We start from the raw sequence: 26,442 nt of genomic DNA on the forward strand, positions 1-26,442 counted from the left end.
CAGTTTGTTATTGTTCATTATAAGTTAGATGTTTTTTTTTTTATTGTTTGGCCTGTTTTCAATGTAAATATGTAAAACAACTTACTACAACCAATGAACCATTCTGTTTTACATTAAAATCCATTTAACATTTACAACCACCTACTCTGACACAATATAGCTTGTTGATGGAAAGTCCTGGCCCACATGGGAATTCCATGAAAGCAAAGGCCCGTCTGGCCAGTTACAGACATTGTCTACATCCTGCCACAAAAACAGACAAGAAACACTCTTGACGTGAGCTAATAACCTTGTAAAGGATTGCACTTTGTTATGGTGAACAGGTGCCAGGTCGTTCCAACAGTCAGTGTGTGTCTGTAAGTGTGTGTTTGTGTGTAAGGATGACAAAGAGTAAGAGGATTGGAGCATGTGAGCACCAGACTGACTGAACTCTGACCTGAGCCACACTGGCCCAGAATCTCTCAGTGAGATTCACGCAAGGGCAAAGTGGCACCTGTAATCTTCCTCATCTCCATCATCGGCGTAAACATTGCATGTGTGACCACTCATTAATCTGCAGAATCACTTTTATTCATATATACGTATATTGGCCTTAAATTTAAATAAAAGTCAAGTCTAATGGCTAAATTCCTAATCAATTCTTTCAACTGCAGGGTTATTATTCCATTATTACTCCTAAGACTTACTATTTAGATAGATATTGAATAATATTTATTTGATTATGATTTTTTTATATTTCATAAACATGTTTTGTTTGGGAGCAGAGTTAACAAATGAGAATGCCATGTGGAAATATGATACAATCCTGATCCTGATTTTTTCTCTATGGTATCCAGGTAGAAACAGCTAATGCTGGGTTTACACTCAACGATTTTCAAATCTCAGACTGTTTTTGGAGGTTACTGACAAAAGCCTTAGGTTAAATCAGTGTTTGCTTGGCACTGGCTCGGTCGCTATGTGAGAGACTACTGAACTATTGAAGATGCGGCCGCTGATCAGTAATATAGTGTGCAAACCACAAGGACGAAAAGATTTCCAATTACAAGACAAGTTGTGTAATGTAAAGGGTACAACGATCTGATGAGTATGAAAGTCGTTAAGTGTGAACCTGGCAAGCTTTTCAGTTAACTAGGACTTTATGAACAGAACGGAAGGCCTAAAACATCAGACTGACTGCTTACATAGATAGGAAGTGACTGAGCTACCAAACAATCACAGTTAAAGTTCTAGTAGGTGGGGCAAATTTCAAGTGGATGGGAAAAAAAGCACTCGTACCTTCTGAAAGTCCTGTATACATCACTGGGAATACCAACGGCTGCCTAATCAGGATTCAGTCAACTGTTAGAAATGGAGAACAGTGGCAGCAGCTCTGTGTCAGGGCTCTTTAAAACGGAAACATGTCAAATGTATTGTCATGCAGTTTCATGCGACAACCTTCCCTTTAGCTTTTCCCTTTTTGACATTATTTAAATATGATAGTTGTTCATTACATTTTATGATGTTGTTGTCTGATGAATATACCATTAGAAATGCTCTAAAATTACAATATTGACTTACATTTATAGTTAAACAGACTTTTTTCTTTCTGTAAATTCCCATATGGGGACTAGCAGAATCTCATGAGGTAATATAAGTACAACCAGGTAAGTCCCAATAACCTTACTGTGTAATTAATAAAGTAGACACATAGCACTTGTGAAATAACAAAAAAAAAACTGCACAAATGTCCCATTTGAGTCAGTATGACTCAACACTTGGACCATTACCTTCTTCCACACCATTTATGGTCTTCCATTACAGTGGGAGACCACCAGGATTAAGTTACAGTAATCCTTTTCAGATTAGATTACTTTAATAGGTCTTAAAATCCTGTGGTTTTGAACATGATGAGATAACACACAAAAAATGGGTCAGAAACATCACAGAAGTGCACAGACGTGCAGCTACCCTGGTCTTCTCCAACACAGCAATATATATATTGCTATAAATATCTTAGTAAGTGAAAATAAATCTGTCCATGGCAATATTATATAGTCTGTAGATTTTCGCATTGAAAGGCCACTGGACAACAACCAAGGTAGCAGGGACTGCTCAGATGTGACACAGTGCTGAATTTAGATGGGACGTGACAAGAGACTGACACAGGAATGAATCTGGACAGAGAGGCTGTCATTTGATGCGATAGATAGATCTACAGAGCCACAGACTGCAGTGACTGAGACTCAAGAAAAGAAGCACCACTGAATGATATCAAGAGCTCTACATACTACTGATCTTTGGCTTATATGGGAGGGTGGCTAGAAAGAAGCCACTACTAGAAAAAAAAAAAAACACATTAAAGCATGCCGTTTGACGTTGGTCAGAAAGCATCAGAGTGACCCAGCTCAAATGTAGGAGGTTTTGTGGTCAGATGGGACAAAGAGGTCTTCGTCCAAAACTGAAAATACTATGCGTGGTGAAAATCAAACACAGCTCATTTTTCAACAAACAATACTCCAGCAGTGAAACATGGGGGTGGCAGCATCATGGTGTGGAGATTGGGCTTGCTGTTAAAATTGAAGGATAAAAGGATTGATGGATGGTGCAAAATACAGGGAGATACTGTAAGACAACCTCGTTCAATCCCCTAAAAAACTGAAGCTTAGCAGAAACCTCAGTTTTAGAACTATGATCTCAAGTACAAGCTTAGATCTACACAGCAATACTTAAACAATAATAAAAGAATGTGCTACAGTGACCAAGTCAAAGTCCAAATCTCAGTCCAATCAAGAATCTGCAGCACTACTGCAGAAAAAAATCACAGCAATCCTCAAGCATCATCTAACAAACCTGAACAACCTGGAGCAAATCTGCAGGAAGGATGGGTCCCTTTCAAGCAGGAAGTCCCTCTCAAACTGTAGGTAAAAAAAAAAAAGAAAGAATCCAACAGACTTAAATCTCTTATTGCAGCGAAACGTAGCTCCACATGTGGAAAGTCACAGTGTAAATAGAAGTAGGCTTTACAACATTCAGAAAGTGTCAATAAAAAATCATAAAGAATTTGTAAAGTGGCATTCATATTCAAATCACTTGAACAGATGATTAAATACATTTACATGAAAGGAAATGTAAATGAAAGGAAATGAATACTTTAGATATGGACATGAACAGATTAATAGAGCAGTGAAAAACATTCTAATGTATGTCTGTATGTCTGTCTAGTATCATAAATTTTTGATTACATGAAATTAAACTGCACTTGATGCCACATATTGGCACACATTGTACTGAATTCCCTGTTTAAAAAAGGAATATTAACATGCATATTGTAGAAGCCCTAATACAGACTTACTTATTAGTTCCATAGTACTTATTAAATAATAATCCTAGAGATTCAGGGGTTACAGAGCCCATATGAACTTCCTGTTTAAGCTTAAACTATGAAACATCTTCAATCTTTTGGTATATTCAAACTTAATGTTTGAATAAGGGAATGATTTATGCATTTCACCAGATTCATATTGACTATTTATGTCGTAATGTATTTTACCACGCTACATTTCAGCGGATTTGTGGGCGTGGTGCTGCTATCAGCGGGCTTTAGTCTAAGGGGGCGTGCCTGTGAATGTCATGAGCCCACAGCTTCAGGTGTCTCCCTCTTGTGGTACTAAAGAGCATCACAACAACAACACCCATTACTCATGGCAGTCCCACTCGTCTGCAGGTGTTTGCATTTTTACACACGATATTTCTATAAATATCTCCTGTTTTTATGAAATAACGAGGCACGGACAGTCATTTCTGAAACTCAAGCTTTAAATTGAGTACCTGTTGGTTACTGCCAGTTTGCCCCTGAACCACATACTGACCAAGTCTATCCAGGGTCATACATTGGGGTGATATACGTCGTCTATGCAAAACCATCAGCTAAATTACTAATTCTACATTTTGTGGGTATTGGCAATTCACTAATACTGAATTGTGCAATGAACTGAAGGCTTATTTATCAATACATTTGCGCTCCTTAAATAATTCACTGTGTCTGGATGTTAGATGACAGCAGCCTCCTCCAATCCAGGTTTAAAAAACGGACTGCAGACTGTATGAACTGATTATAGACATGATTTTAAAGTGACCTATTTTTGGGACACTGTTTGTCATGGAGCCCTATCCTTTGCTCCTGTAGATCCCACTAAGCCAACACAGCCTATTCAGATGTTTTCTCGATAATGAATGCTGTAATGTGTCAAAACATGTTTCTGGTGTCTTATTATCCAGAACTGTACAAAACGTGCAGGTCCACCCTCGTCCTCAACGCGCTTTCTGCTCCCGCTGCCCTCCGCCCAGCAGTGCGCATGCGTTGATTGCCTCTGCTCAGTGGTGATGGGACGTTCGGTTCAGTTTACTGATTCGATTCTTCCGAAAGGTTTGATTCAAAGAATCGCGCGAAAGATTCTGCGATTCTTTATAGAGAAAAGGGGTAATACAATTCGGTTTTGTGCACAACGTGGCTTTTTAAATTGTTATATTTGTAGAATTATTATAATATTATAATATAATTGATAAAATGTTTAACTATTAATTAAAAAGTTCACTCGATAATCAGACCAGAGTGATTCCTTGTTGCAAGCAGTATATGTAGGTGCATAATGTATTTAAATTATACGATATAATAACACTGAGGTGGATGAGCGTCCCCATGTACAATGTCGCTCACCGCTTAATTGTTTAAGCCCCCCCCCCCCGCGTAAACAGACTACAGTTGCATGTGTGAGTCGGTTCGACCGATGCATAGGAAAGAGCCGATTCAAAGCGAGTCGTTCACCAGTCGGACATCGCTACTGCTTTGGCCGCAGCAGCAGCAGCGTCCGTGGCGGCTGCCGCTGCAGCACGACGGTTGCTTCTCTGTCCCTCCGCGTTACTCGCTCGTGTCCTCGTTTTTAATGCATTAAAGACCGCGGTCTCGGCTCATGCTACACCCGGCTGCTCGGTCGAAGGAGAGAGTAACTCGTCGCGGTCCGCCGCTATGCGCACCACCCGGAGAGCTGCTGCTGCTGCTCCTCTCTGAGATGAGGCCTACATGTTAAAGCTCGCTCCCCCTCCTTCTCCGCCACCACCACTACCACCACCGCCACCTCCTCCTCCTCCTCCTCCTCCCCGCGAGAAATTTCACCGTGATGGCTGATGATCAACAACAACCTGGGCAGCTGCAGCAGAGTCCCCTGTCCGGCCTGGGCTCTCTTCCCACCGCGGTGCCTGGTCTACAAGGCCCCGAGGCGACCGCGCTGCAGTACAACAAGATAAAGAATTCAATCTGGTAAGACGGCAGCGCTGGATACCGGCTAGTGGCTTTAGCTGCTTAGCTCGTTAGCCGCCTGCCAGGCGAAAACATGTTGACAGATTAGCGGCTGTAGCTCTCGAAAACAGCGGTTCTCCAGGTCGTGTTAGCAGCGAGCTGCTTGCCGAGATGGCTTGCGGTTGCTAGGGGTTGTAATGAAGACGAGCTGCCTGTAAACCAGCGCCTCGGAGCTGTTGTTTTGACAGAGCTGCTCTGCATTTTTAGCACCAAAAACGGCTAAACCCGTAATTTAGGGGTCACCGTTTGAACGTCCGCCGCCAGTGCAGTTTCGGGGCTCACATAGCTCGAGTTAGCTAGCCAGCAGCTCCAGCTAGCATCTCTAGCACTAGCTGTCTGATCCCTAAAGCTGCACTGACGGTTGACGGTCAAGTTTGGCCTTCTTCAGTTGTGATTGACATGGCTGTAGCTTATGTTTTTTACTCCCCCCCCCCTCAGAACTAGTCAGTTTTCAGCTATAACAGACAGCTTACCTGCTGCCCTACAAGCCTTATTAAATATAATGACATATAATTTAGAATTAGGCGTCATTTGCTGTGCAACTACCTGAGGGTATTAGATGCATTACTGTCTGGATAACAGCCGGACAGGAGCTGGAAGAAGAAACGCACCTGGTTGCCTCTGCTCTGCTTGCTGCTATGTAATTAAGTCATAAATTAGGGGATGTGATGAAGACTTTTCATTGTAAACCAACCAACGTGATGCTGAGTCTTTTCAGAGTTATGCCTTCTCCTATTACCCAGTGCCAAAATGATGTCTGACTCTTACGTTGGGCCGAGATTGAATTTGGACTTGGCTGTTGAATTTTAGTTGAAAATAAAGATGATGTAGGCTTGACCTCCACCTCCAGTGTCGGACGGATGTCAAATTTTTGTTGAACATGAAAATCGTGTTGACATCCCAGATGTCCCGGCGCTGACTTGGTATCCACCTTCAACCCAATTTTGGCTTGGCATACAACTCCAGTGTTGAAGAGACATTAAATTTTAGTTAAAAATTTGTTGTTTTACCTTAAACCCAAAAGTTGGTTTACCTTAGTATCTAATGTTGGGTTGCCATCCACCCACAACAGACTTTGGTTATCTGCAAAATCAACTTTGGGTTGAAATCAAGCTCCGATGTCAGGTAGAAATTTTGGTTACAAGACCTTGACTATAGGTGGCTATTCAATGTCAATATGACGTTGGCATTAGAGGTTTGGAAGGCATTGGAGACCCCGTCCACCTTTATACGAATATATATATATTTTAAATATATCTGTCACTGTTTTTGACCACTGAAAACGGGGCTTTTTGAAAACACTCTCTAAGGTGGTTTTCTGTGTAGACAGAGAAATGAATATGCTCACGTCAAAACCATGCATGTTTTTGGCTGAATCTCAAATCCCTCCTTACTACCTATATGGTAATCTACAAAAGTCATAAAACTACAGTGTCTACATGCAGATAGCACTAGATTTTGGGTTGATATCTGAATAAATGTAAATACTGTTCTATTACAAATCTATAAAACCCAAGTTAGATTTAGAGTCTGTATTGTTATTAAAAGTACCTGGATATGTGTCGATGGGGTATCCTGCGTTATCAGTACTCTACGTCAAACTGATGTTGGCATTAGACATTGTCCTGACATTGAATTTTGGACATCCAACGTCATAACCTACATTCAACCATGTATTAACATACAGATTGATGTTGGTGGCTAGCTGGGAACACTTTCTGTGCTCCAGATGAAAAATGTGCACATTATACTCGTTGATCAGACCTTATATTTATGTTCTCCATGTCTTTCTACCATGTCTTTCAGCAAATCTGTACAATCAAAAGTGGACAGCATTTTGGTAAGTAATGTTTTGCACATAATGCACATATTGGAAACTTATATATTTTTAATAAATGTATTTATTTCTTGTCATGCAGTTATGTAGTAGGGTACAGGTTTCAATGTTTGTGTTCCTGCTTTAATACACACCATGGAGGGTTTATTATTAGATAATTAGCCGGATCAGGTATGTTGAGAGCAGGGAATACACAATACTGTGTAAGGTAATGTAATTAGACCCAGGGTATCATTCGGTTCCCACCAAGGTTTAGACATCAGGGTTTGATGTTGGTATACTGGGAAAAAGCAACACAAAAACCCCTAAAACATAGGGCTAGGTTTCTTCTCATTTATATTAAACAGATAGTCATTAAAATAAAAGCTGTACAATATTGGAAAAATACAGGAATATTTGCCAGATTTCACCAGAAGTCAATGATTGAAGTAAATTAAATGATATTGGGAAGATATAATCTGAGTTAGATGTTAGATATGTCATGAAAAATTACGACGGTGAATCTTCCATTTGCAGGCAGCATCAAAAATATTGAACATTTAATTTAATTTGCCTTATATGACATTGCACATCATGCGTTGTGACTGTTGCGCATTGCCACATTGCAATGACTATGCTGAAACCATATATTGTCCTGCCCAAGTGCAACTTACATTTTGTTCCACCTATGGTATGGCATTTTGTTCTTCAATTTTTGCACATAGGCTACCATGTATTTTCCCAACAATTGCATGCACTGAACCATAATGGTAGCCCAAGTTTACTTAAATTGGGGTATGTAAACCACACAGCAAATATGACCGTAAATGCAAATACAGTGAGTGATAAGACTGGAACCACATATGGTGATCAAAGTGACACTGAGTCAGTTGCTTCCTATATCGTGTAATAACTAATTTATTATTATATTTATATTATTTAAGTATATTAGATATGAGTCACACCCTAGTGTTGAACATGATAATTACTGATTGCGTTTTTGTGAAATCTTAGATGTGACTTGTAGAATTCTTCAACTTCAGCAAACTAATAAGACTATAGTCATTCTAAGGGCCTAGTTCTGGCATATTGCATATCTGACACATGCTTTACAAACTTCATGTTTGTTTGTCATACATATGCCATTGAATCAAACAAACTAAAGAGTACCATATTTATTTCTGCATTTCTTGAATCCTATAAACATTATTAGAATTACATATGATAACATTGTACAGTAGAAAGTCATCAGTATTTTTTTGAGAAGTCGTGGCGAAACAGAAAATTTAGAAGACATGATAAAGGGGGAAAAAGAGAGCTGACTGTCAGAACTATGTGTTGATTGATGTTGGTTATTCTATTTCTTTTCTAATTTTAATATATCACTGCAGTGGTTGTGCATTAGTATAAAATTATATTTCTAAAACAATCTGACCAGTTAGCTTATTTTGTTTATTGCCTGCATTATTAGAAATGGTCAAGAGTTTGTTGTAAGTTTACACAATTTGTCAAACAAATAATGTGTAAACTAAAAGCCAGTTATTTGGTCACATCGCTGTAGATAATTCTAAAATCATGCAGGTCTTACAACTTTAGTGTGTCATTTGTACTCGTCATACTTAGACGCCAATCAGCTTGAGCTAACGGGTCAACAGGTTTCAAGGAGCTGAACATTGTGAGTGAAATGTGGTTTTATATTGAGTTCACTAATCTAGTAGAGCTGTAAACAATTGTAAAAATTTTAAATTAGGTAGTAATAAAATATCAGTGCCTTGTATTTCAAGTGACTGTCACATCTTAAGGTCTTAATAAAAATCCTATCAATAGGATACAAACACAGTAATTATCTATCTTATTTATCCTTAAATAAGTTGGTTGTTGACAAATATATGAGATAATGAATATAATATGTAAGTACCTTATGGTGTGTAGTTCACAGTAATAAAGTATGCATTATACAGGTTGTTATTGAATATAAAAGAAATTATTAATGGAAGTGTGTTACTGTAAGTTTATCTTTTCTCCATTGGACACATTTTTTTAGGTTTTTATGATAATAGCTATTTTCAGAAAATACCACCTTTTTAAGTTATATATTTCCAACACATAAAGGAAAAAAATGACCAAAAACTGGTTTGTATAATTATACTTTTGATAAACATCCAAACAGTAGAATATATTTTTGACAAATACTGAATTTAGGTAACTTTTAATTTAGGTGACAAAGATTTTCTGCAATGATAGTTTATTTTTGGATTGTTATAAACCATTTATTTGGATTTGTGCTTAGGCAAGCTCAAAGGAAATGTAAAATTTTAAATATGTGCATTTGTTTACACTATATGTCCAAATGTTTGTGGACAGCCCTTCTAATGAATTTAGTTGCACCCATTGCTGACACAGATATCCCTGGCGTGGGCTATAGGGTTATAAAGCGCCCCAGCATTGAGCTGTGGAGCAGAGGAACTGTGTTCTCTGTAATTATTGTGTTACATCCAATACTTTTGGGATGAGGTGAGGTCGGGATCATCCACCATCTTGACTTCACTAACGCTTCTGTCGCTGAATGTAATCAAATCCTCACAGCGATGTTCCAAAATCTAGTAGAACACAATGAATGTGCAGGTGTCCTGATACTTTTGTCCATATAGTGTATGAGCAGGCCATACAGTAACCCAGTTAAATTATTGCACCTAGCAGCTTAACTTTAATGGTTGCAATAATTCACTTTGGTTGATTAAGTGTCTTGCTATTGAAGGACAAGACTGCAATATTTTTTAATAAGCTCTAGGTCTACATAGGAATGTCAAAGTGACATACAGGCGGTCACGTTTTGCATAGTTTAACAACTTATTATATAACATTAAAATAGATGTATTGTTGAATACAGTAAGATAGATTTGGGCTGCACATAATTATGTTCTGAAAAGAATGTTAAACAATATGCTCTGAGTAAAGGTATGTATTTCTTCTATAAATATATTCCAACAGTATGAAAATATCCACAAAGGTATGACTGTGATCCATAAGGTCCAGTAGTGTACTTTGAAATTGAGTGTAAAAGAGAAACTGCATTTACAGAGTAAAGGTGCATAACTATAGAAAATAATAAACATCAGAAAGTCAAGACAGATGTGTGGACTCAATATCACAGACTATAGTGCAGTCATGTTTGACCCTTCTGACAAGGAGAGCCCTAGTACCTTAGTATCTTCCCATAAAAACAGCCCTGTTTAGAAGATGTTTTATAGTCATTTGACTGTACTCTTTTGGCACTTGTGAAATTTGCTGAAAGACAAGCTTTCCCATTTCTCATACCTCCAACATTATATATGTATGTGTGTGTGTGTTTGTGTGTGTGTGTAATTCTCCTGATCTGTAAGTACTTTTTGACATAGTAAGAAAGAACGTCTACATTACTGTAATGTGCCACTTCACCTCAAAACACAGTATCTGACTGCCTGATCACTGACGCTGCTAAAAAAAATTGCTCAGCCACTAAGTAAAGACGCTAAGTACCCCATCCTGTTGGCATCCATGTAAAGGCTCTACAAATATAAAGAAAAACTCAAAAAAAAAAACTCAGTAGAAAAGTCTGTTTTTTGTGGAAGTTTGCAGACTCTGCTACTTTATGTATTTGTCAGTTCTAGGGTGAGAAACACCGACATGAGTCCTATTGGGACTGGGTTAGTTGATCAGGGGGACTTCAGTAATAATAATTAAAAAAATGTAGACGTCATTTATAAAACGACAAATTGCTGAAGAGACACTAGCTCTTGTTTTAGTTTGGGGTTAAACACTGCAAAGAGTAATTCTGCCTGTATTTTTTTCAGAGGACGAGAGAGACCTGAAAAACACAGACATGGCCAATCTGGACAGAAATAAAACAGGAGAATTAGCCCAGGACCCACTGGACTGGGAGAAATCAAATTAAAGGCACTTATTGAACTACTAGTGTAATGAAGATTATTCAAATTTAAGCTTCTTTATTACAATAGCAGACACAAAAGTGAATTTTATAACTTGTGTGCTTAACAGCTTAAAAGCAGTGAGTTCACTATTTCAGTTCCATCAAAAGCCTGGGTTCCCCTTTTATTGTTTGTAGAAAACTACACATGATCATATTTCAGTTTCGGTGTGTCACCACATATTATGATATTGGCTGGGTAGATGAATATGCACTTTTTCCAGGGTAACGTGGTTAAAAATAGGGCTGTGAAGAAATGACTGTGCGTTTGTGAAAGACTGTGATTTGTCAGTAATGCAACAGAACATTCATCAGAAACATCTGAAATGAGTCTTTGTTCACACATCACACATCATATTTTTCCTAGTCTTCTGCATATTCTAATTGCCACTAAATATTCTACCCAATAAAAGCATAGTCATTAATATTCTTGTGGACCCCTGACATATTGTAGGCGTAGGGCTTTTTGTATAACAACTTTTTATCATGTGGTGAAATTACAGTGTGCTTTTCTGAGGGTATTGTGCATATCAGTGCTTGACAACTCACTGACCAATAGCATGTTTTGTTACAGAGAGCATAATAAGTCACCATAATTGGCTGTAGTGCAGCAGAGTTTAAATTAAAATGCTTAAACAGACAGTTTTTCCACAGTGGTTTTTAAAACCTGTCCACCCCTAACTAACTATCAGTTGGTTGAACCATGCGTACTAAGAAATTACTCATCTTTATGCACAGATACAGTATTGTATTAGTTATGCTAAGCTAAATATTTATTATGCTTATTCCTTCTGTAGTAGTGTTTGCAGAGGCAAATATTGTGATTACATTAGGATTGCAATAAGGTATTTGGTGCAGCCTTAGTGGTAGATACAGAGATAGACAGATCTACACAGTTTCCTCAAAGCTAGTGGTTAAAAGAAGGCTTCCAGGAAGTCTCTAGGAGTAGGTCATAGAAAAAAACTATGAAAAAAGACCTATGTCTGAACCCAGTCATAACCCTTTTGTGGCATGTAAAGCAGTTCACAAGCATAGCACCATGCAGTCTGCGATCCTAAAATGTGTTTTATTAAGATGCTGAAACAGAGGAATAACTGGATTTAGTGCAAACAGCAGCTTTACACACTGTAATCTTTACAAAACTACAGTGTTTATGTAACCATATGCTGGGGATCTTGCTTAGTAATGCTCTACCAGCCCATTTCATGATTCTGCTAATAAGTCTTTGTACATATAAATCGCATATATATTTCATACAAAACAGCACAGATAAACAGTGAACTCCACATAGCTCATACGCTACATAACATCCCACATGGCATAGCATACAAGTCCTGTACTCCACAACAGCCGTTTAAGGCATTTTTGCCCTTTTTTACTGTTTGACATAATTTTAATCTGGGATAATTTCCGTAATGATTGGACCAGTAGAAATGCTCAAAAATGACAGCTATGTTTGAAAACCCAAATTGATAGAATGATAGGTTGGCTTTCTTTACAGAGACAACAGAGCCATCAGTTGCTCAATTGTCTCCTGAAACGGGGACCATATATTAAAAGGGAAACTGACATTCTGAACTTTAACCTGGCCTAGTGTGCAGAAGAACAGCGCCAAAACAGCAAAAAAAAAAAACACTGTCACTGTCCAGTTACTTATGGACTGCAATATTTTTTACAAAATGTGTTTGATGTTCATGTTTGTACCACTCTTACCAAGTCAGTGGTTCTGTATAGACCCTTGGCAACTCCAGAACCAGCATTTAATGTTTAAATGGTTCTTTGCTGAATAAAATGATTCTTCACTATGATTGATGACCTTTTGTTATGTGGGTCTTTAAAAAAACTTTTATAAACTGATTCTATATAGCACCGTATTTGTGGAGCATCAAAGCCTCTTTGCTTACAATGTCATTTCATTGTTTGTACAGTTCTACATTTGTGAATTTCCAGTCTTACCCAGAAATGTAATTTTTATTTTCAAATAATAATTTGTTACTTGGTAATTAAGTAGGAATTTGGTACTTAAGCTGGATCTCTGCAGTACATCCACTAGATTTTATTTTAATGATTGGTTAACTTACAATGGATTTATTAAGAATGTTCTATTATTTCTTTTGTATCAAAAGGCCCTGGTGCACTTGTGTACTACTTAATGTAGTCATTTCGTAGCCGTTTGCTCTGCAGGCTGACTATAAAACCTGTTGCACCGTATGTGCAGTTATACAGTGTTGATATTCTGATATGATGTAGTCTTTTATGACAGGACACACGCAAACACCACCTCACTATAATAGAAGGATAATTGCCTGTTCAGTATCTGTAATGGGGGTGGGCTTTCTTGTTGTGTGTCTGATTCAGATCAAAGCACTGTCAGAGATTCATGCAGTAGCCTGACGTGCTCAGAGATGGCCTGCATGTTTCCTCCTTCTTCAGTCTTCTATTGAAACGGTCTAACTGAATCAGCTTATTACACTGTAACAGTGCAATGAAGGAAGCCAGTCATTTATCAATCGGTCCTGTCAGAGGTTGTACGTTTTAGACATGTTGAATTGTTTTATTTTTTTATTTACTGCTCATTGGCTCACAAGTCTCACCCCATTCATGAGCAGTGGTTTCCCCTAGCAACAAAGAGGCAAATAGAATAGGAAGAGGTGAAATGAATTCATTCTCACAAGCCAATTGAAAGCGAGGTGGGGCGGAGCCCACGCTGAAAAGATGTGTTGCCAGTGTGTCAGCATTGACATGCATGCTTACTGTCAGGGTTTACATGGCAACCAGCTTAGAGAAGAGAAGGATTTTCAGGTTTGCTGATGTTGGTCTCCAGCACACTTCAGGGCCATGTCCCCTTTTTGGTGGATGGAAGACTTGAAGCCCTTCCTTCTGAACCCTCAAACGTAGTACTTTTTTTTTTTTTTGTGAAAACAAACCTTTTATAGACCAAACAGTATATTCTTTGTGTTATAACTACAGTCACAATGTCTTTACAGTATCATTTTCGTAGCCACAAAACAAAGGCAAAGACCTAAAGTCATCTAGTAGGTATGTTTGGAAGATTGTAGTAACATTCATAAAAGTGTTGTTGGAAATGTGTCAGTCACTCCATATTGGTGCTTGACATGACAGTTAAAATCCTGGATCACAATATTTTCTAAATATATCATGGTATGAGATGATCTGTATGTTTCCAAATAAAATGATTGCACCTATGTTTCTTAAATTCTGGTACTTTATGATACAGTCATTGTATAAAAATGCCACAGAAGGTTTTTTGAGCAATGCCAAGACCCACTTTTGGTCCCATTAAAAAAAAAAGCCAGTGGTTACAATAAAGACTTGGAACTGAACTGGGATTAAAATAGCTGATACCCGATCCATTAAAACAGACCTGGATCAGCCCTGATCCTGATCCACTGAATCGGGTCGGGACAACCCAGTTGTAAATGTTTACCAGACAGAAAATGCTTTTCCAGTAAAGGGTGTTTTCAGCAATACCACTGAGCATTGCTTGTGTGGTGTATGAAGTCATTATTTACATCATTGTTTAACATTGGGGCGGGGGGGCGGGGGGTCATTGTGTGCGTCTGTTCTTTTTTTTACTTATTTATCTCTCCCTGTCTGCCCTTTTTTAATACAGCAAGATGTTGAGAAGTTTACAGACATTGAAAAACATCTACCTATAAGTTGCATTCTGGTCCAAATAAAATGAATGCACCCATGCTTCTTAAATGCTAGTACCTTATGATACACTCATAGCATAAAAGTGCTAAACATGTTTTTTTGAGCAGTGCCCTAAAAGAGCCACTTGGTTCTGTAACAAACCATCATGTATAGAAGCTGTAGGTGTGAAGAACCTTGAACTTGGTAACCGACATTAACATTTTCTTTTTAATAAGGTTCTTCACACATCCATCTTCCAAACGAGTTAGAAATGGGTCTTCTGTGGCATCGCTTAAAGAACCCTTTGTAGAACCTTTATTTTCAAAAGTGTACTGGGCTGTTATGTTATGCTTTTCTTAAAAAGTACTAAAAAAAATCTTACTCAATACTGTGCAGTAGGGATGTCCCGATCAGGTCATGCTCTGATGCTCAGAGTGGGACAACTTGATTTAGTTTATTAGAAAGTTATTATTTATTACCCTAAACTCTTTTATTTACCTTCTGAGAGCGTCCTTACTGTTATAATGCCCGTTAATGGCACAGTGGTTAAAACAAAGACTCCCACCCATCCATTCAATCGGATCGGGATAACCCAATTGTAAACCAGACAGAAGATGCTTTTTCAGTAAAGAATGTATTTAGCAATACCACTGAGCATTACTTTTGTGGTGTTTGAAGTCAGTATTGACATTATTTAACATAGGGGAAAAATAGTCAATGTGCGCACCCATTCTTTCCTTACTCATGTATCTCTCCTTGGCTGTCTTTTTTTATGCAGCAAGATGTTGAGAAGTTTACAGACATTGAAAAACTCTACCTCTACCTTAAGTTGCCTTCTGGTCCTACCAGTGGAAATGACAAAAGGTATGTACACAAGTCACATCATTATCTTAATATTTTTTATATTCATTTCTTTTGGCACATTTTCATTCACTGTTTTTTTTAGTTGCCATTTAAAATTTCTGTTGTTCCTTTTATCCCATTTTATACATACCACGGACTTTACCATTGACTGCTACTGATATGTTTGATATTATTCCGCTACATGCAATTCCAGCTTCATACAATAAAAAAAAAAACACTTTGGGTAGCAAATGAAGTACCTCTTGTGTATACAGTGTATACTTTTGTGTTTACCGTTTCCCCTGTTGTGCAATGTCCATAATCGTATAGTCCACATGAACTATCATGCCACTATAAAGCAGTATTTTCGCAAAATTTCTGGCACTGCAATACCCAGCATCCTGTGTTTTGTCATTTGTTTCCCCATATCTATTCATCACTCCAACCCCTAATTCTCAACATGATGTCCAATAGAACTGAAAATCAGAGGGGGTCTGCAAGTCCTGCAACATGGTATTAAAATTTTACAACTCTATTTAAGGCAAAAACTAACTGAAAACATTTGTCTTACGTTACATATAAAAGACACCTACAAGCAACAGAGTATTCTGTACTGCTGGATTATGGAAAACCATTCTTTTTATTGATTTTCTTTCCTGTCCAGTGACCAGAATTCCACGTCGTCCAGCCGGACCCAACAGATGTATGCTTTCAACTGGATCCGAAATCACCTAGAGGAGCATCCTGAGACCTCACTGCCAAAACAAGAGGTGTATGATGAGTACAAGTAAGTGTGTCTGCTTGCCAGATGTGATCGTTCATCAGCTAATACTCTTACTACTCAAGCTAGAAATATAGTTGCTGTTAACTGATGGTTTGCATACACATGATGCCTCGTGTATCCTGCGTCAGTTTGGTGCGTCAGTTGTGAACATCCTCAGAAATTAACACTCTGCATACGCAAGTGCAGTACACACTAAAACGGTAGGGAGAGTTCACAGACACTGAGCAGCTTCAAATGTTTTAAAGAAAGGCTGTGTGACCAATTGCGCAGTTACCTGCGTCTGTATGATGTGTTTTTGCTGCTGCACAGTGAGAAATATGGCTGTTAGAACAGCTGGCAAGAGATCAGTATTATTATCCTAAGATAAGACTAATCCAGACTGTTGCCATGTTCACATTACTTAAATCTGGAAGTTCTTTATGGTTAGTGTTCTATGGTCTGCCCTCCAGTGGAAGCCTCCAATATCATGCGTAGACCATAGGCAAGTATGTGAACAGTCACGTTCATGACGCAGCTGATTGTCACGAACGCATGGCCAACCAACAAGTACATCTCTGGCCTTAGACGTATTGACATGATGAAAGCATAGTCTTGTTGCCTTATTGCCAGGGTAGATTTTCTTATGTTACATTAATTTTCAGTATAAATGTGTTTACCTTAAGTAGTTGAAATTCTCACAAAGCATGTTTAGAGACATCTTAATGCTGTACTCATAGTTCATCTATGATCAAGTTAATCAAAATCTAGTTATTTTAGCAGGATGACAATTTTCTGAAGTACTTCAATATTATATTGTGCTTTGTTACAGGAGCTATTGTGACAATCTTGGCTACCATCCTCTAAGTGCTGCTGATTTTGGAAAGATCATGAAAAATGTCTTTCCAAACATGAAGGCACGCCGCCTTGGAATGCGAGGAAAATCTAAATATCCTTTTGTTTTACAAATACATGGTTTCTGTAAATTGCATTTATACAAAGTGTTCAGAATGTATGCGTTATGCCTTATTTGTATAGATCACATGTGGTCTCCCAATTTTGATCTTGTTACTAATTTATTTTTAATTATGTTTAACCATTGTCATTTTAACAAGTTTTAAAACTTAACAGCTTCTCACATACTGTTATAGTGGGCTGAGGAAGAAAGCCTTTGTGCATATGCCATCTTTGCCCAACCTGGACCTGCATAAATCAGGGGATGGGGTAAGTCTCTGTCAGCCACCAGTGTTTTTTGTCATACCCATCCATTTTTAATAACTACAAAAGCAGGAACTGCAGCATTTTATGGAAAATGTTTTTTGGTGTTATTGAAAATAAATTGACAAGCTGCTGAAACCACACATTGAAACCTTTTATATACACCAAATGCCAAATTCAGAATTGAGGTGTTGTTCAGGTCATCTCTAATGCCATGTTCAGAAAATCCTGTAAATCAGGCATGATACAATCTAACAAAACGTTGAAGTGAATTTTTTGCTTGAATACAACAGCTAGCCATTAATCATTTTATAATCAGTATTTAACTCCCTACTTGTTTCAATTGGCTTTTTATTCAGTAAATGCCCGCTAAGAAACATTGCAATACTGTTCAGTCACATATGGAATACACTGTATATCTAAAATTCATATTGTCTCTTAATCCTTGGATTCATCATTTCACATGCTTATCATCTTATTAAAGCAACATTGTATTCAAGCAGACCTATTGTTTTTTTTTTTATTATTATTGATTTTCACAGTGTGAGCTGTTGGAGCCAGCTGCTCAGTCTCCCAGTGCTGAAGATGAGTTACGTTCTGCAGCCTGCGGCTTAGTATGTGAATGGGCCCAGAAAGTCCTGAGTCGTCAGTTTGACAGTGTGGAAGAGTTGGCACGCTTTCTGCTCAACAGCCATTATATTGGCACCAAGTCCATGGCTGCCCTAACTGTTATGACTGGGACCCCAACAGGCAAGCACTACAGTCTAATGAGTCATAACACCTTAAAGAGTAATTACACGCATTACCATCACTTTGAGGAGACACTTAAAGAGTTAAAGATATGCCATTCCAAAATGTCTTATGCTTTCTTATAATCTCTGTATACATGCAGAGACCGAGATAAAGAGGAATGAATGAAAATATCAAATATACTTTTCCATTTGTTATCATTTTTGTATCAGTAAATATTAAAGGGGAAAACAGTTAGTATTAACAGTTTAGGGGTGTGACGGTACACATATTGGTACTGTCATTTTTTGGTGCAAATAGAATACACAATATGTGGTAACCGTGGACCGTGGTCCATGTAGTGAATAAGGATTGATGAACATGATGTGTAACCAAATTTCACAAATGCCTCCCAAAGGTTATCCCGTAAACATTAAGCTGTAAGCCATTAGCAATAAAAGTTTGCTTGGATTTGGATTTGCATAATGATGTTGGAATTGTAGTGAATATATTTAAGTGTCTCTATGGTAACAGTAGTTTGGTTATCTCTAACTGTTTTCACAATCAACTGTCGACTTAAGATGGTGGTAACACTAGCTTGCAGCCTGCAAAATACTGAGCTATTTGTTTTGCGCCTGTAATCTGTTTTAACCACAGGGGTGCTGAAGAGGTGTGACTGACCACAATAACAGTGCTTTGACAGTTTGAAAATTAGTGTGTCATTTATTAGTACAAGACAACACTTTGCAGTTCTTATAATGCTTTTTTAGGTGTAATTGCTCTTCTAGCTGATGTGTATACATATTTGAGCCTCGTTAATATATATTATTATTGTATTATATTATATTATATTATGATTATTTCACTGTTTTGCTAATCTTAGCAGGAGTGAAAACACCCACACCGGCCTCTGCGTTTGTGCCTACTGGTGAGGCCAACTCTTTCCAGCCCCAAGTGAAGACTCTCCCTTCGCCCTCTGTCGATGCCAAGCAGCAGCTACAGCGAAAGATCCAGAAGAAACAGCAGGAGCAGAAACTTACTTCTCCACTGCCCAGTGATGCCCAAGCTAGGAGAGCTGAAGCAGGCACACCAGGCCCTGGGTCTGGTATCACATCTGGAAGTCCTGCTTTGTTGTCCCCACAGCCCACAATAGGCATTGTAGTAGCTGCAGTGCCAAGTCCCATCACGGTAAATATTAATGTTGTTAATATAACATCTCACATTGGCAGCACATTGTCATCTGTCTTATTCCTGTATTTAACTGCATCATTAGTGCATGTATAAGAGAGCTTTTACCAGCTAGTCGTAATTGTAGGCTTTTGGTCATCTTTGGAGTATGCTTTTTTCACTTCCCTCATGGGCCAATGTAAGCCAGCTATTTTAAAGCTAAGGAATAAAAGAGATTGGACAAATCTTAGTGTAACCAAAATAGTTGGTTTAGGTGTTTATCATTTTGCTGAATCAAGCAGAATATATATTTTTTGTAGATGTATATAAATAATTATATATATAATTTTGTATTGTAGGTGATGAATTATTTATTTTAAGTTTAAATACACATCTAAAAATTACTAATGAGAATTCCTAGTACCGTACACCTCTATCCATTTATGTCCCATTTCTGATCAAAATGTCATTTATTCAATATTTTAGCTAATGTTGTCTTTTTTCCCCTCCATAGGTGCAAAGGAATAGACAGCTGATGACTTCCCCAAGTCCAGTGGCAGCAGCAGAAGGAAAAGTCCTACCAGTGAATTTCCAAGTGGTTACGCAGCCTGTTAAGCAGTCCCCTAAAACTCCTCAGAATGTTCCTGCCAGTCCTGTTGGTGACAGGTTAGCCAGACACAGATATGCCCAGATCCTACCTAAACCCTCTGCCACAAGCGCCATCACTCTTCGATCACCTCCGACACTTCTTATTACTCACAACAGCCCTATCAAAACAGTGATGCCCACTCAGCATGTCAGCTCAGTGAATGTTGTCAAGATGACCGCTATATCATTAACACCTAACAGTAGCAGTGGCAGCAGCACACCAACACCGTTACGACCTGCTTCAGCTGGTGTAAGTAGCACTCTTTCCCAGGAAGAGCCTAACCAGAACCAGCAATCTCAGAATGGCAGCTCAGCCACTCTTCAGTCATCTGGAGCTGGAAGAGTTGGCCATCCTGTCACAACCCTGATTCCCTCCGTTTCCTCCACTACTGAAGTCAAGATGACGTCTGAAGCTGTGAATGACAGTAACTCCTCTGCTGGTGTTGAAAAGCAGAGTACTGCACCAGTGACTAACACTGGGCAAAAGAATGAGAGGGCCACTAAATTTAGGGCTTCCAGTGAACCTTCTCTTCTTGTCAAGGCATCCCCAGTGCCTGAAAGAGTTAGTAGGGCCAAAAGTGACTCTGCAACGCCTCCAAGTACAATCATAGGGGCAGCTGCCCCCAGCAGCAATAACAGCAGTGACCGTCAAGAGAGTACTTTGTATTTGACCGTAATGAATCAGAATGCTGATATTGGATTGTCAGCCAATGGTGCTGTTTCCCCCTCTGGTCAGTTATCTAAAAATGCTGGTCTTGGTCCAAAAAGTCCTAGAAAGCGTTCTGCTTCTGTTCTGGAGACGCATGCAATCCCTGTGAAGAGGGTATTTATATCTCAGCAGCCTTTGGATGCCAGCAACCATCCTAAAGCTAGTCTTATAATAGCTGCAAAGAAGATACAAAGACCAGGGACTCCTGCAAGACCAGAAAGTGCTCCATGCAAAGTGACACTGAAACAGAGCTCCCTACCAATGCAAATTTTGGCACTTTCAGATACACCCATTGAAAACACCTCTCAGACTATTGTGACTCCTCAGAGCTCACAACCTGAGCATGAGGACAACTCTGCTGGAATAAGCCCAGCTGATATAGCCTCTTGTAATAGCACAGCGTCTGATCAAGCTTTATTGCAACAAATCGTGAGCCACCAACAAGTCACTACTGCCATTTCTCAGGAGGCATCTGCTGTGAGTGAGCTAAAGAGTTCATTACAGGACTACACTCAACAGATACAGGCAGAACAAAAACAGGTAACAGCTAGCCATCTTCCATTGATAGCCCAAACGCCTGAAGCATCTGCTCAGCTGACCCTCCAACAGGATATTGTTGACTTTGATGGAGCCCAAGCTAGCATGGACTATTTCCCTTTTAATGATGATGACATGACACAGGATAGTATAGTGGAAGAGCTGGTGCAGATGGAGGAGCAAATGAAGCTGAATAGCAGTCTGCAGCCCTATCTTAGTTCTCTTGATATACCTTTACAAGGCCAGTCAGTTGCTCAAAGCACTATCCTTTCCCCCCACCAGACCGGTACGCAGTTCTATCACTCTGCACATAGTAGCACCACTCCAGTCCACACTCCTACACCCACGCCAACTCCGACACCGACTCCAACCCCAACCCCGACCTCTGAAATGTTACCAGGGGGCCACAGTTTAACAAGAGAAAGTCCTTGTTCTAGAATGGCACCTATTACTCCAGTTGATGGTATGTTAGGGGGTCGACATACACCTATCAGCACTCCTTTGTCCAACTGCAGCAGTAGTGTTCCACCAAGTCCAGTTGAGTGTCGTAATCCCTTTGCATTTACTCCCATTAACTCCAACATACCAGGTTACCACGATGGCAGTGTAGTGTCCAGTAGCCCAGTTAAGCCCATGCAGAGGCCCATGGCCACTCACCCAGACAAAGCTAAAATGGATTGGATCAACAACAGATATAACAGCACGTCAAGTTCCCCATCAATTTCAAACAGTAACGCCATTGGAATCCTTCCAAGCTATCAGGACCTGGTTGAGGACCACTTCCGTAAACCCCATGCATTTGCCATACCAGGGCAGTCTTTTCAGTCTCAGTCCAGGCACCAGGATGGACATTTGGGCAGATTGACAACTGTGTCACCTGTTCAACAAGGACAGCAAACTGTTGAAAATAAGCAAGAAAGCTTTGCGGTGCCAGCGCCACTAGACAACAAAGCAACATCTGGGAATGGAAGTGGTACGTTCAGATGTCGAAGTGTCAGCCCTGCTGTACGTCAACGAAATCTTAGTGGCACCACTGTGCAAACCAACCCTGCGCCAAGATCTGTTGTTTCACCATTCAATTCACCTTTGACCTCTGAAGTTCTTAGCATTCTTTCCAACACCCAATCAGTGGTAAGTGCCAACAGCATGGCCCAAAGGAGCCAATCAGTACCGCTAAGTATTATGATGCAGTCTGAGATGTTGCCAATTGGCCAGCAGAGCAACAGTGCCAAGATCACCAGTGTGCTCCTCAGCAAGATGGATGCAGACGGGGATGACACAGTGCGTGGGTTGGGTGTAAATAACATGCCTTCCAATTACACAGCTCGGATGAACCTCACACAGATCCTGGAAACTACACAGGCCTTTCCTGGAGGCACAAACCACCAGACACAACAGCTACCTGTCTGCTCAAGCCCTTCACCGTTTGACTTCCAGAAGCCTGGTTTCCTTATAAGCACTGGGGGTGAACAGATTGCTTTCTCCAGTGATGTCCAAGCACAGTCAGGCTCTGAGCTGCAGCAGCAAGAGCAGCAGCTCCAACTGCAGGATCAACCGCTGGAACTACAGGATCAACAACTGTTGCAAGATCAACAGTTGCAACTCCAGGAACAACAGCTACAGCTTCAAGAGCAACATTTGCATCTCCAGGACCAACAGCTGGAATTACAAGACCAACAGTTACAACTACAGGACCAACAGTTGCAACTGCAGGACCAACAGCAGCTACAAAATGATCCAGACCTCAGTCAACAGCAATTGCTGCCTCAAACCTCACAACAGGATGAGGAGCAACAGCAGCAGGAGCAGCTGGACTTCAACAGCACTGTCAAGGATCTGTTGGGAGAGGACGGACTGAATCCCAGCTCGCAACTCGTTGGGCAGGTGGCATCAGAACTCAGCGCGGTTGCGTCAGATTTCTCCAGTGAAATCCGTTTGACCTCTGATCTTTCTGGTAGCATCAACGACCTGAACACTTTAGATCCCAACCTTCTGTTTGACCCAAGTCAGCAACAGGACCAATATGAAGACACCACACTGGAAGAGCTGAAGAACGACCCATTATTTCAGCAGATATGCAGTGACACTGTGAACTCTGCTGGATTTGACTGGTTGGAGAACAAAGACCAGCCAACAGTGGAAATGTTGGGTTAGTTTTGTGTCCTATTCCTTTACTGTCATGGTTATTGCTGTTTGTCGCTGTTTTTTTTCCTCATTGTTCATTTATGTTTTTCTCTCTTTTATATAGTTTTAAAATGTGATTTAAGGTTTGTCACTGCAGCAACAATCTGGATGTATCAGTCAGTCCAGAGAGAAGTGCCAGCCTGACCTAAAGTGATCTTTTACAGGCTTGCGTTTTATTTTTGTTTTTGTTTTTTTTTTTCTTATAGTTAAAGCCCATTGGTAATCAGCCTGAAGTTGATTTAAAGCATTTGGCAGTAATCAGGCATTTCTTTTCAATATGAATTTGTAACATTATCATTTAAATAATATACACATACACATCATTTCCACTTTTTTTATATTATTCCCCACGTATCCACAATTTTATCCACAGATTTTTAACTTGCTAAATTAGTCAATCTTGATTATTCCACCCCCATAAATCAGTCAGTGATGTGGCACTGAATGCAATATTTTAATAACGGACCATTAAGTTTTGATAACTTGCATAGGCAAAGAGCAATGTGTTGCTTCATTTGTCTTTGCAAATAAGGTAATGAGTCAGACTGCTAAAGAATTTGCGTCACTTTCATTGTCATGACAGATGTTTCTGATCACTTCTTTATATTTTACCTAAATTGTCAGTCAAGGTAACATGCAATTTTAGGTGCTAATAGGTGCTGAATAAAAGTCATTGGCATCTGCCAAATCACTTTTCGGTCATTGCTATGTTTTGCCTAATAAATAGTAAGTTAGCATATTTAATAGAAGGACATATTACTCGTACTGTTAAATAAAAGGATGACTGAGAGAAGTCCGTTTTTTGATATATCTACACTGTTTTGAAGAAAAAAAAGTGAATATTATATGAGGGAGTCTGGTCTGCCTTATTTCCAAAGTCCAAGGCCTTATGTCATCTTAAGAAAGGCTTTAATGTATGGAATTTGAGGATTTCTAAACATCTTGCTGCACTTCAGACAAAGCTTGGCTGTTTGTCATTGTGAATTATTGTTTTGATTTCCAAACACATCTCTTCAAATGATGCTTGCAAACTATTGTCCCCACCATTTTCCCATGTCATGTAGCTCTTCTCCACATTATTCTTGCGGTAGACAGCAGTGAAACGGTATGGTGAAGAGTAGATATTCCGTCTAAGGCTATGGCTTGTGATCAAAAGAGTTTCAGCCTTAAAATCCGTACCAAAGAGAAAGTGTTGAAGAACAATAAGTGATCGAGATCTGCTATCTCCATCTCCAAGAAACCATCCTCGCTTAATTGATCTGGTTGAACTCATTGGTAAATTGAACAGGGTTTTGTGGTGCTCAAGTTCCTGGTGGGTTGATATTTGTGTATAGTATGTATATGGCAGACGTATCTGATGTACAGTTAATTAAGGGTGGGAAGCATGTTGTCCAACTTCATTACTTAATGAATTCATTAAAAACTTGGCTATTTGTAGTCATCCTATTAACACCACATTGATTTGGTTTTTTTTTTTTAAGAGAGATATAGGATGAAAAAATAAATTCCATTTTATTAATACACTGTACGGTGATTTAGATAGAGCTGAGCGCCCTTGAAGAAGGAGAAAAAAAATCATATTGAATCTATAGTCAGCACGATATGCTGTGTGTTATGTTTTTGGCTTTATGTGTTGTGCAAGTAATGCTGTCTGTTTGGTCTCTAGCTTGCTGATGTGCCATTTTCCTTAAAAGAGTATATTGGTCTCTGCTTCTGCAGATGTGATGTGTACATTGAGAGAGGAGAAAATAGCATGGTTTATATTAAAAAAAAGATGAATAATGATATATACAATGTTCATTTTATTGTGACAGTCAAATGTATTGCGCAGAGAACCTTGGAGTGGCAGGCACTGGAAATTCAATGGTTCATGATTCAGCAAACTTTGGAAAGTTCACTTTATTGCACTAAAGAGTTTCCTTTTTTGTAAACCATGACTTTGTCAGAGATTTAAAGGACAAAATGGAGCAATTGAAGCTGGCAAAAAGCTGATTTTTTTCAAAGGTAAATTACAAAAGGGGAATTACATATGTCAGAAAATTACAATGAATTATTGCCTTGTGTAGCAATGTGCACTAATCTCAATGAGATACGCATTTTACTCATTCTCATCCATGAGAATAAGAAAGATAAAAGCAAACAAAATTTAAGATAACATTATTAAAAGTGAATAAAAAAAGAGAACATGCTTCACTATGTTATTCAATGATTGTATGTGCGCATGTATGTTAAAACTATCTATTGTAGTATACTTTGTGACCACTCCCTCCGCAAAAAAAAACTGAGGGCTGGTTGTGTTGACCAGATAGACGAGGAAAAAAATGTAGTTCTTTGGAATAAAAGCTATATGTGTGATGTTTGCTAAGTTAATATTGTTCTGTATGTTTTAGTTCATGAATATGTTCTCTTTTTTTCAGTACATGCATCTTTCTGTTTTGCTTTTGTTTTGCTTTTGTTTTCCCTTTTTTATTTTATATGAAAAAAATGCCTTTGTGAAGAAAACTGTAAATATTTTTTTCTATGTTCTGGCATTTATCGAGGCACTGATTTTATTTACTTTTTTATGTTGAGAAGGAAAGATCTAATCCTTACTTTTTTGATACTCAGAAGATTCATCAAACAGTAAGTCTAATGCTGTATTTCAGACTGGTCTGGTAGATACAAATGTGTTTATTCTTTCTGTCTCTTTGAAACAGTAGAACTGAACCCTTCTCTGTGCTGTTGTCTGGTGTACTGCTCAATGTACAGTAGCTTCTTAATATTGCAGAAGCGTTTTAGCAATGTTTCTTTCTCTTTTTTTTCAATGGAAAGTACTCACAGGTGAGATTTTTTTAAGTGGTTTTAAAAGCCAATAAACATTTTTAAATAACAA

The 26,442-nt window shown here is 38.9% G+C and overlaps 1 protein-coding gene across 2 annotated transcripts; it reads left to right on the plus strand.

The window, feature by feature from the left end:
- Positions 1-4,818: 4,818 nt before the first annotated feature.
- rfx7b (regulatory factor X7b) lies at positions 4,819-26,442 on the plus strand. Of its 2 annotated transcripts, none has more exons than XM_072672224.1 (10): positions 4,819-5,296; positions 7,142-7,175; positions 15,554-15,639; positions 16,093-16,131; positions 16,283-16,405; positions 17,211-17,327; positions 17,518-17,602; positions 18,139-18,346; positions 19,209-19,513; positions 20,007-26,442. In XM_072672224.1, exons 1-10 carry the CDS (start codon positions 5,157-5,159, stop codon positions 23,538-23,540), a joined length of 4,671 nt encoding a protein of 1,556 aa, XP_072528325.1. In that variant the 5' UTR covers positions 4,819-5,156; the 3' UTR covers positions 23,541-26,442. The 2 variants fall into 2 exon arrangements, with proteins under 2 accessions (XP_072528325.1, XP_072528326.1); XM_072672225.1 differs by having other exon boundaries at positions 19,212-19,513.

This window comes from Salminus brasiliensis, chromosome 2 (assembly GCF_030463535.1).
Source record: "Salminus brasiliensis chromosome 2, fSalBra1.hap2, whole genome shotgun sequence".
Taxonomy (NCBI): domain Eukaryota; kingdom Metazoa; phylum Chordata; class Actinopteri; order Characiformes; family Bryconidae; genus Salminus; species Salminus brasiliensis.

What these genes read in the sequence shown, in the direction of transcription:
- rfx7b (XM_072672224.1), top strand. Translation starts at nt 5,157, where the DNA reads ATGGCTGATGATCAACAACAACCTGGGCAGCTGCAGCAGAGTCCCCTG. An exon ending in TCTGCAAGTCCTGCAACATG is followed by an intron (nt 16,132 to 16,282) that starts GTATTAAAATTT and finishes TTTCCTGTCCAG; the next exon opens with TGACCAGAATTCCACGTCGT. An exon ending in TATGACTGGGACCCCAACAG is followed by an intron (nt 18,347 to 19,208) that starts GCAAGCACTACA and finishes TGCTAATCTTAG; the next exon opens with CAGGAGTGAAAACACCCACA.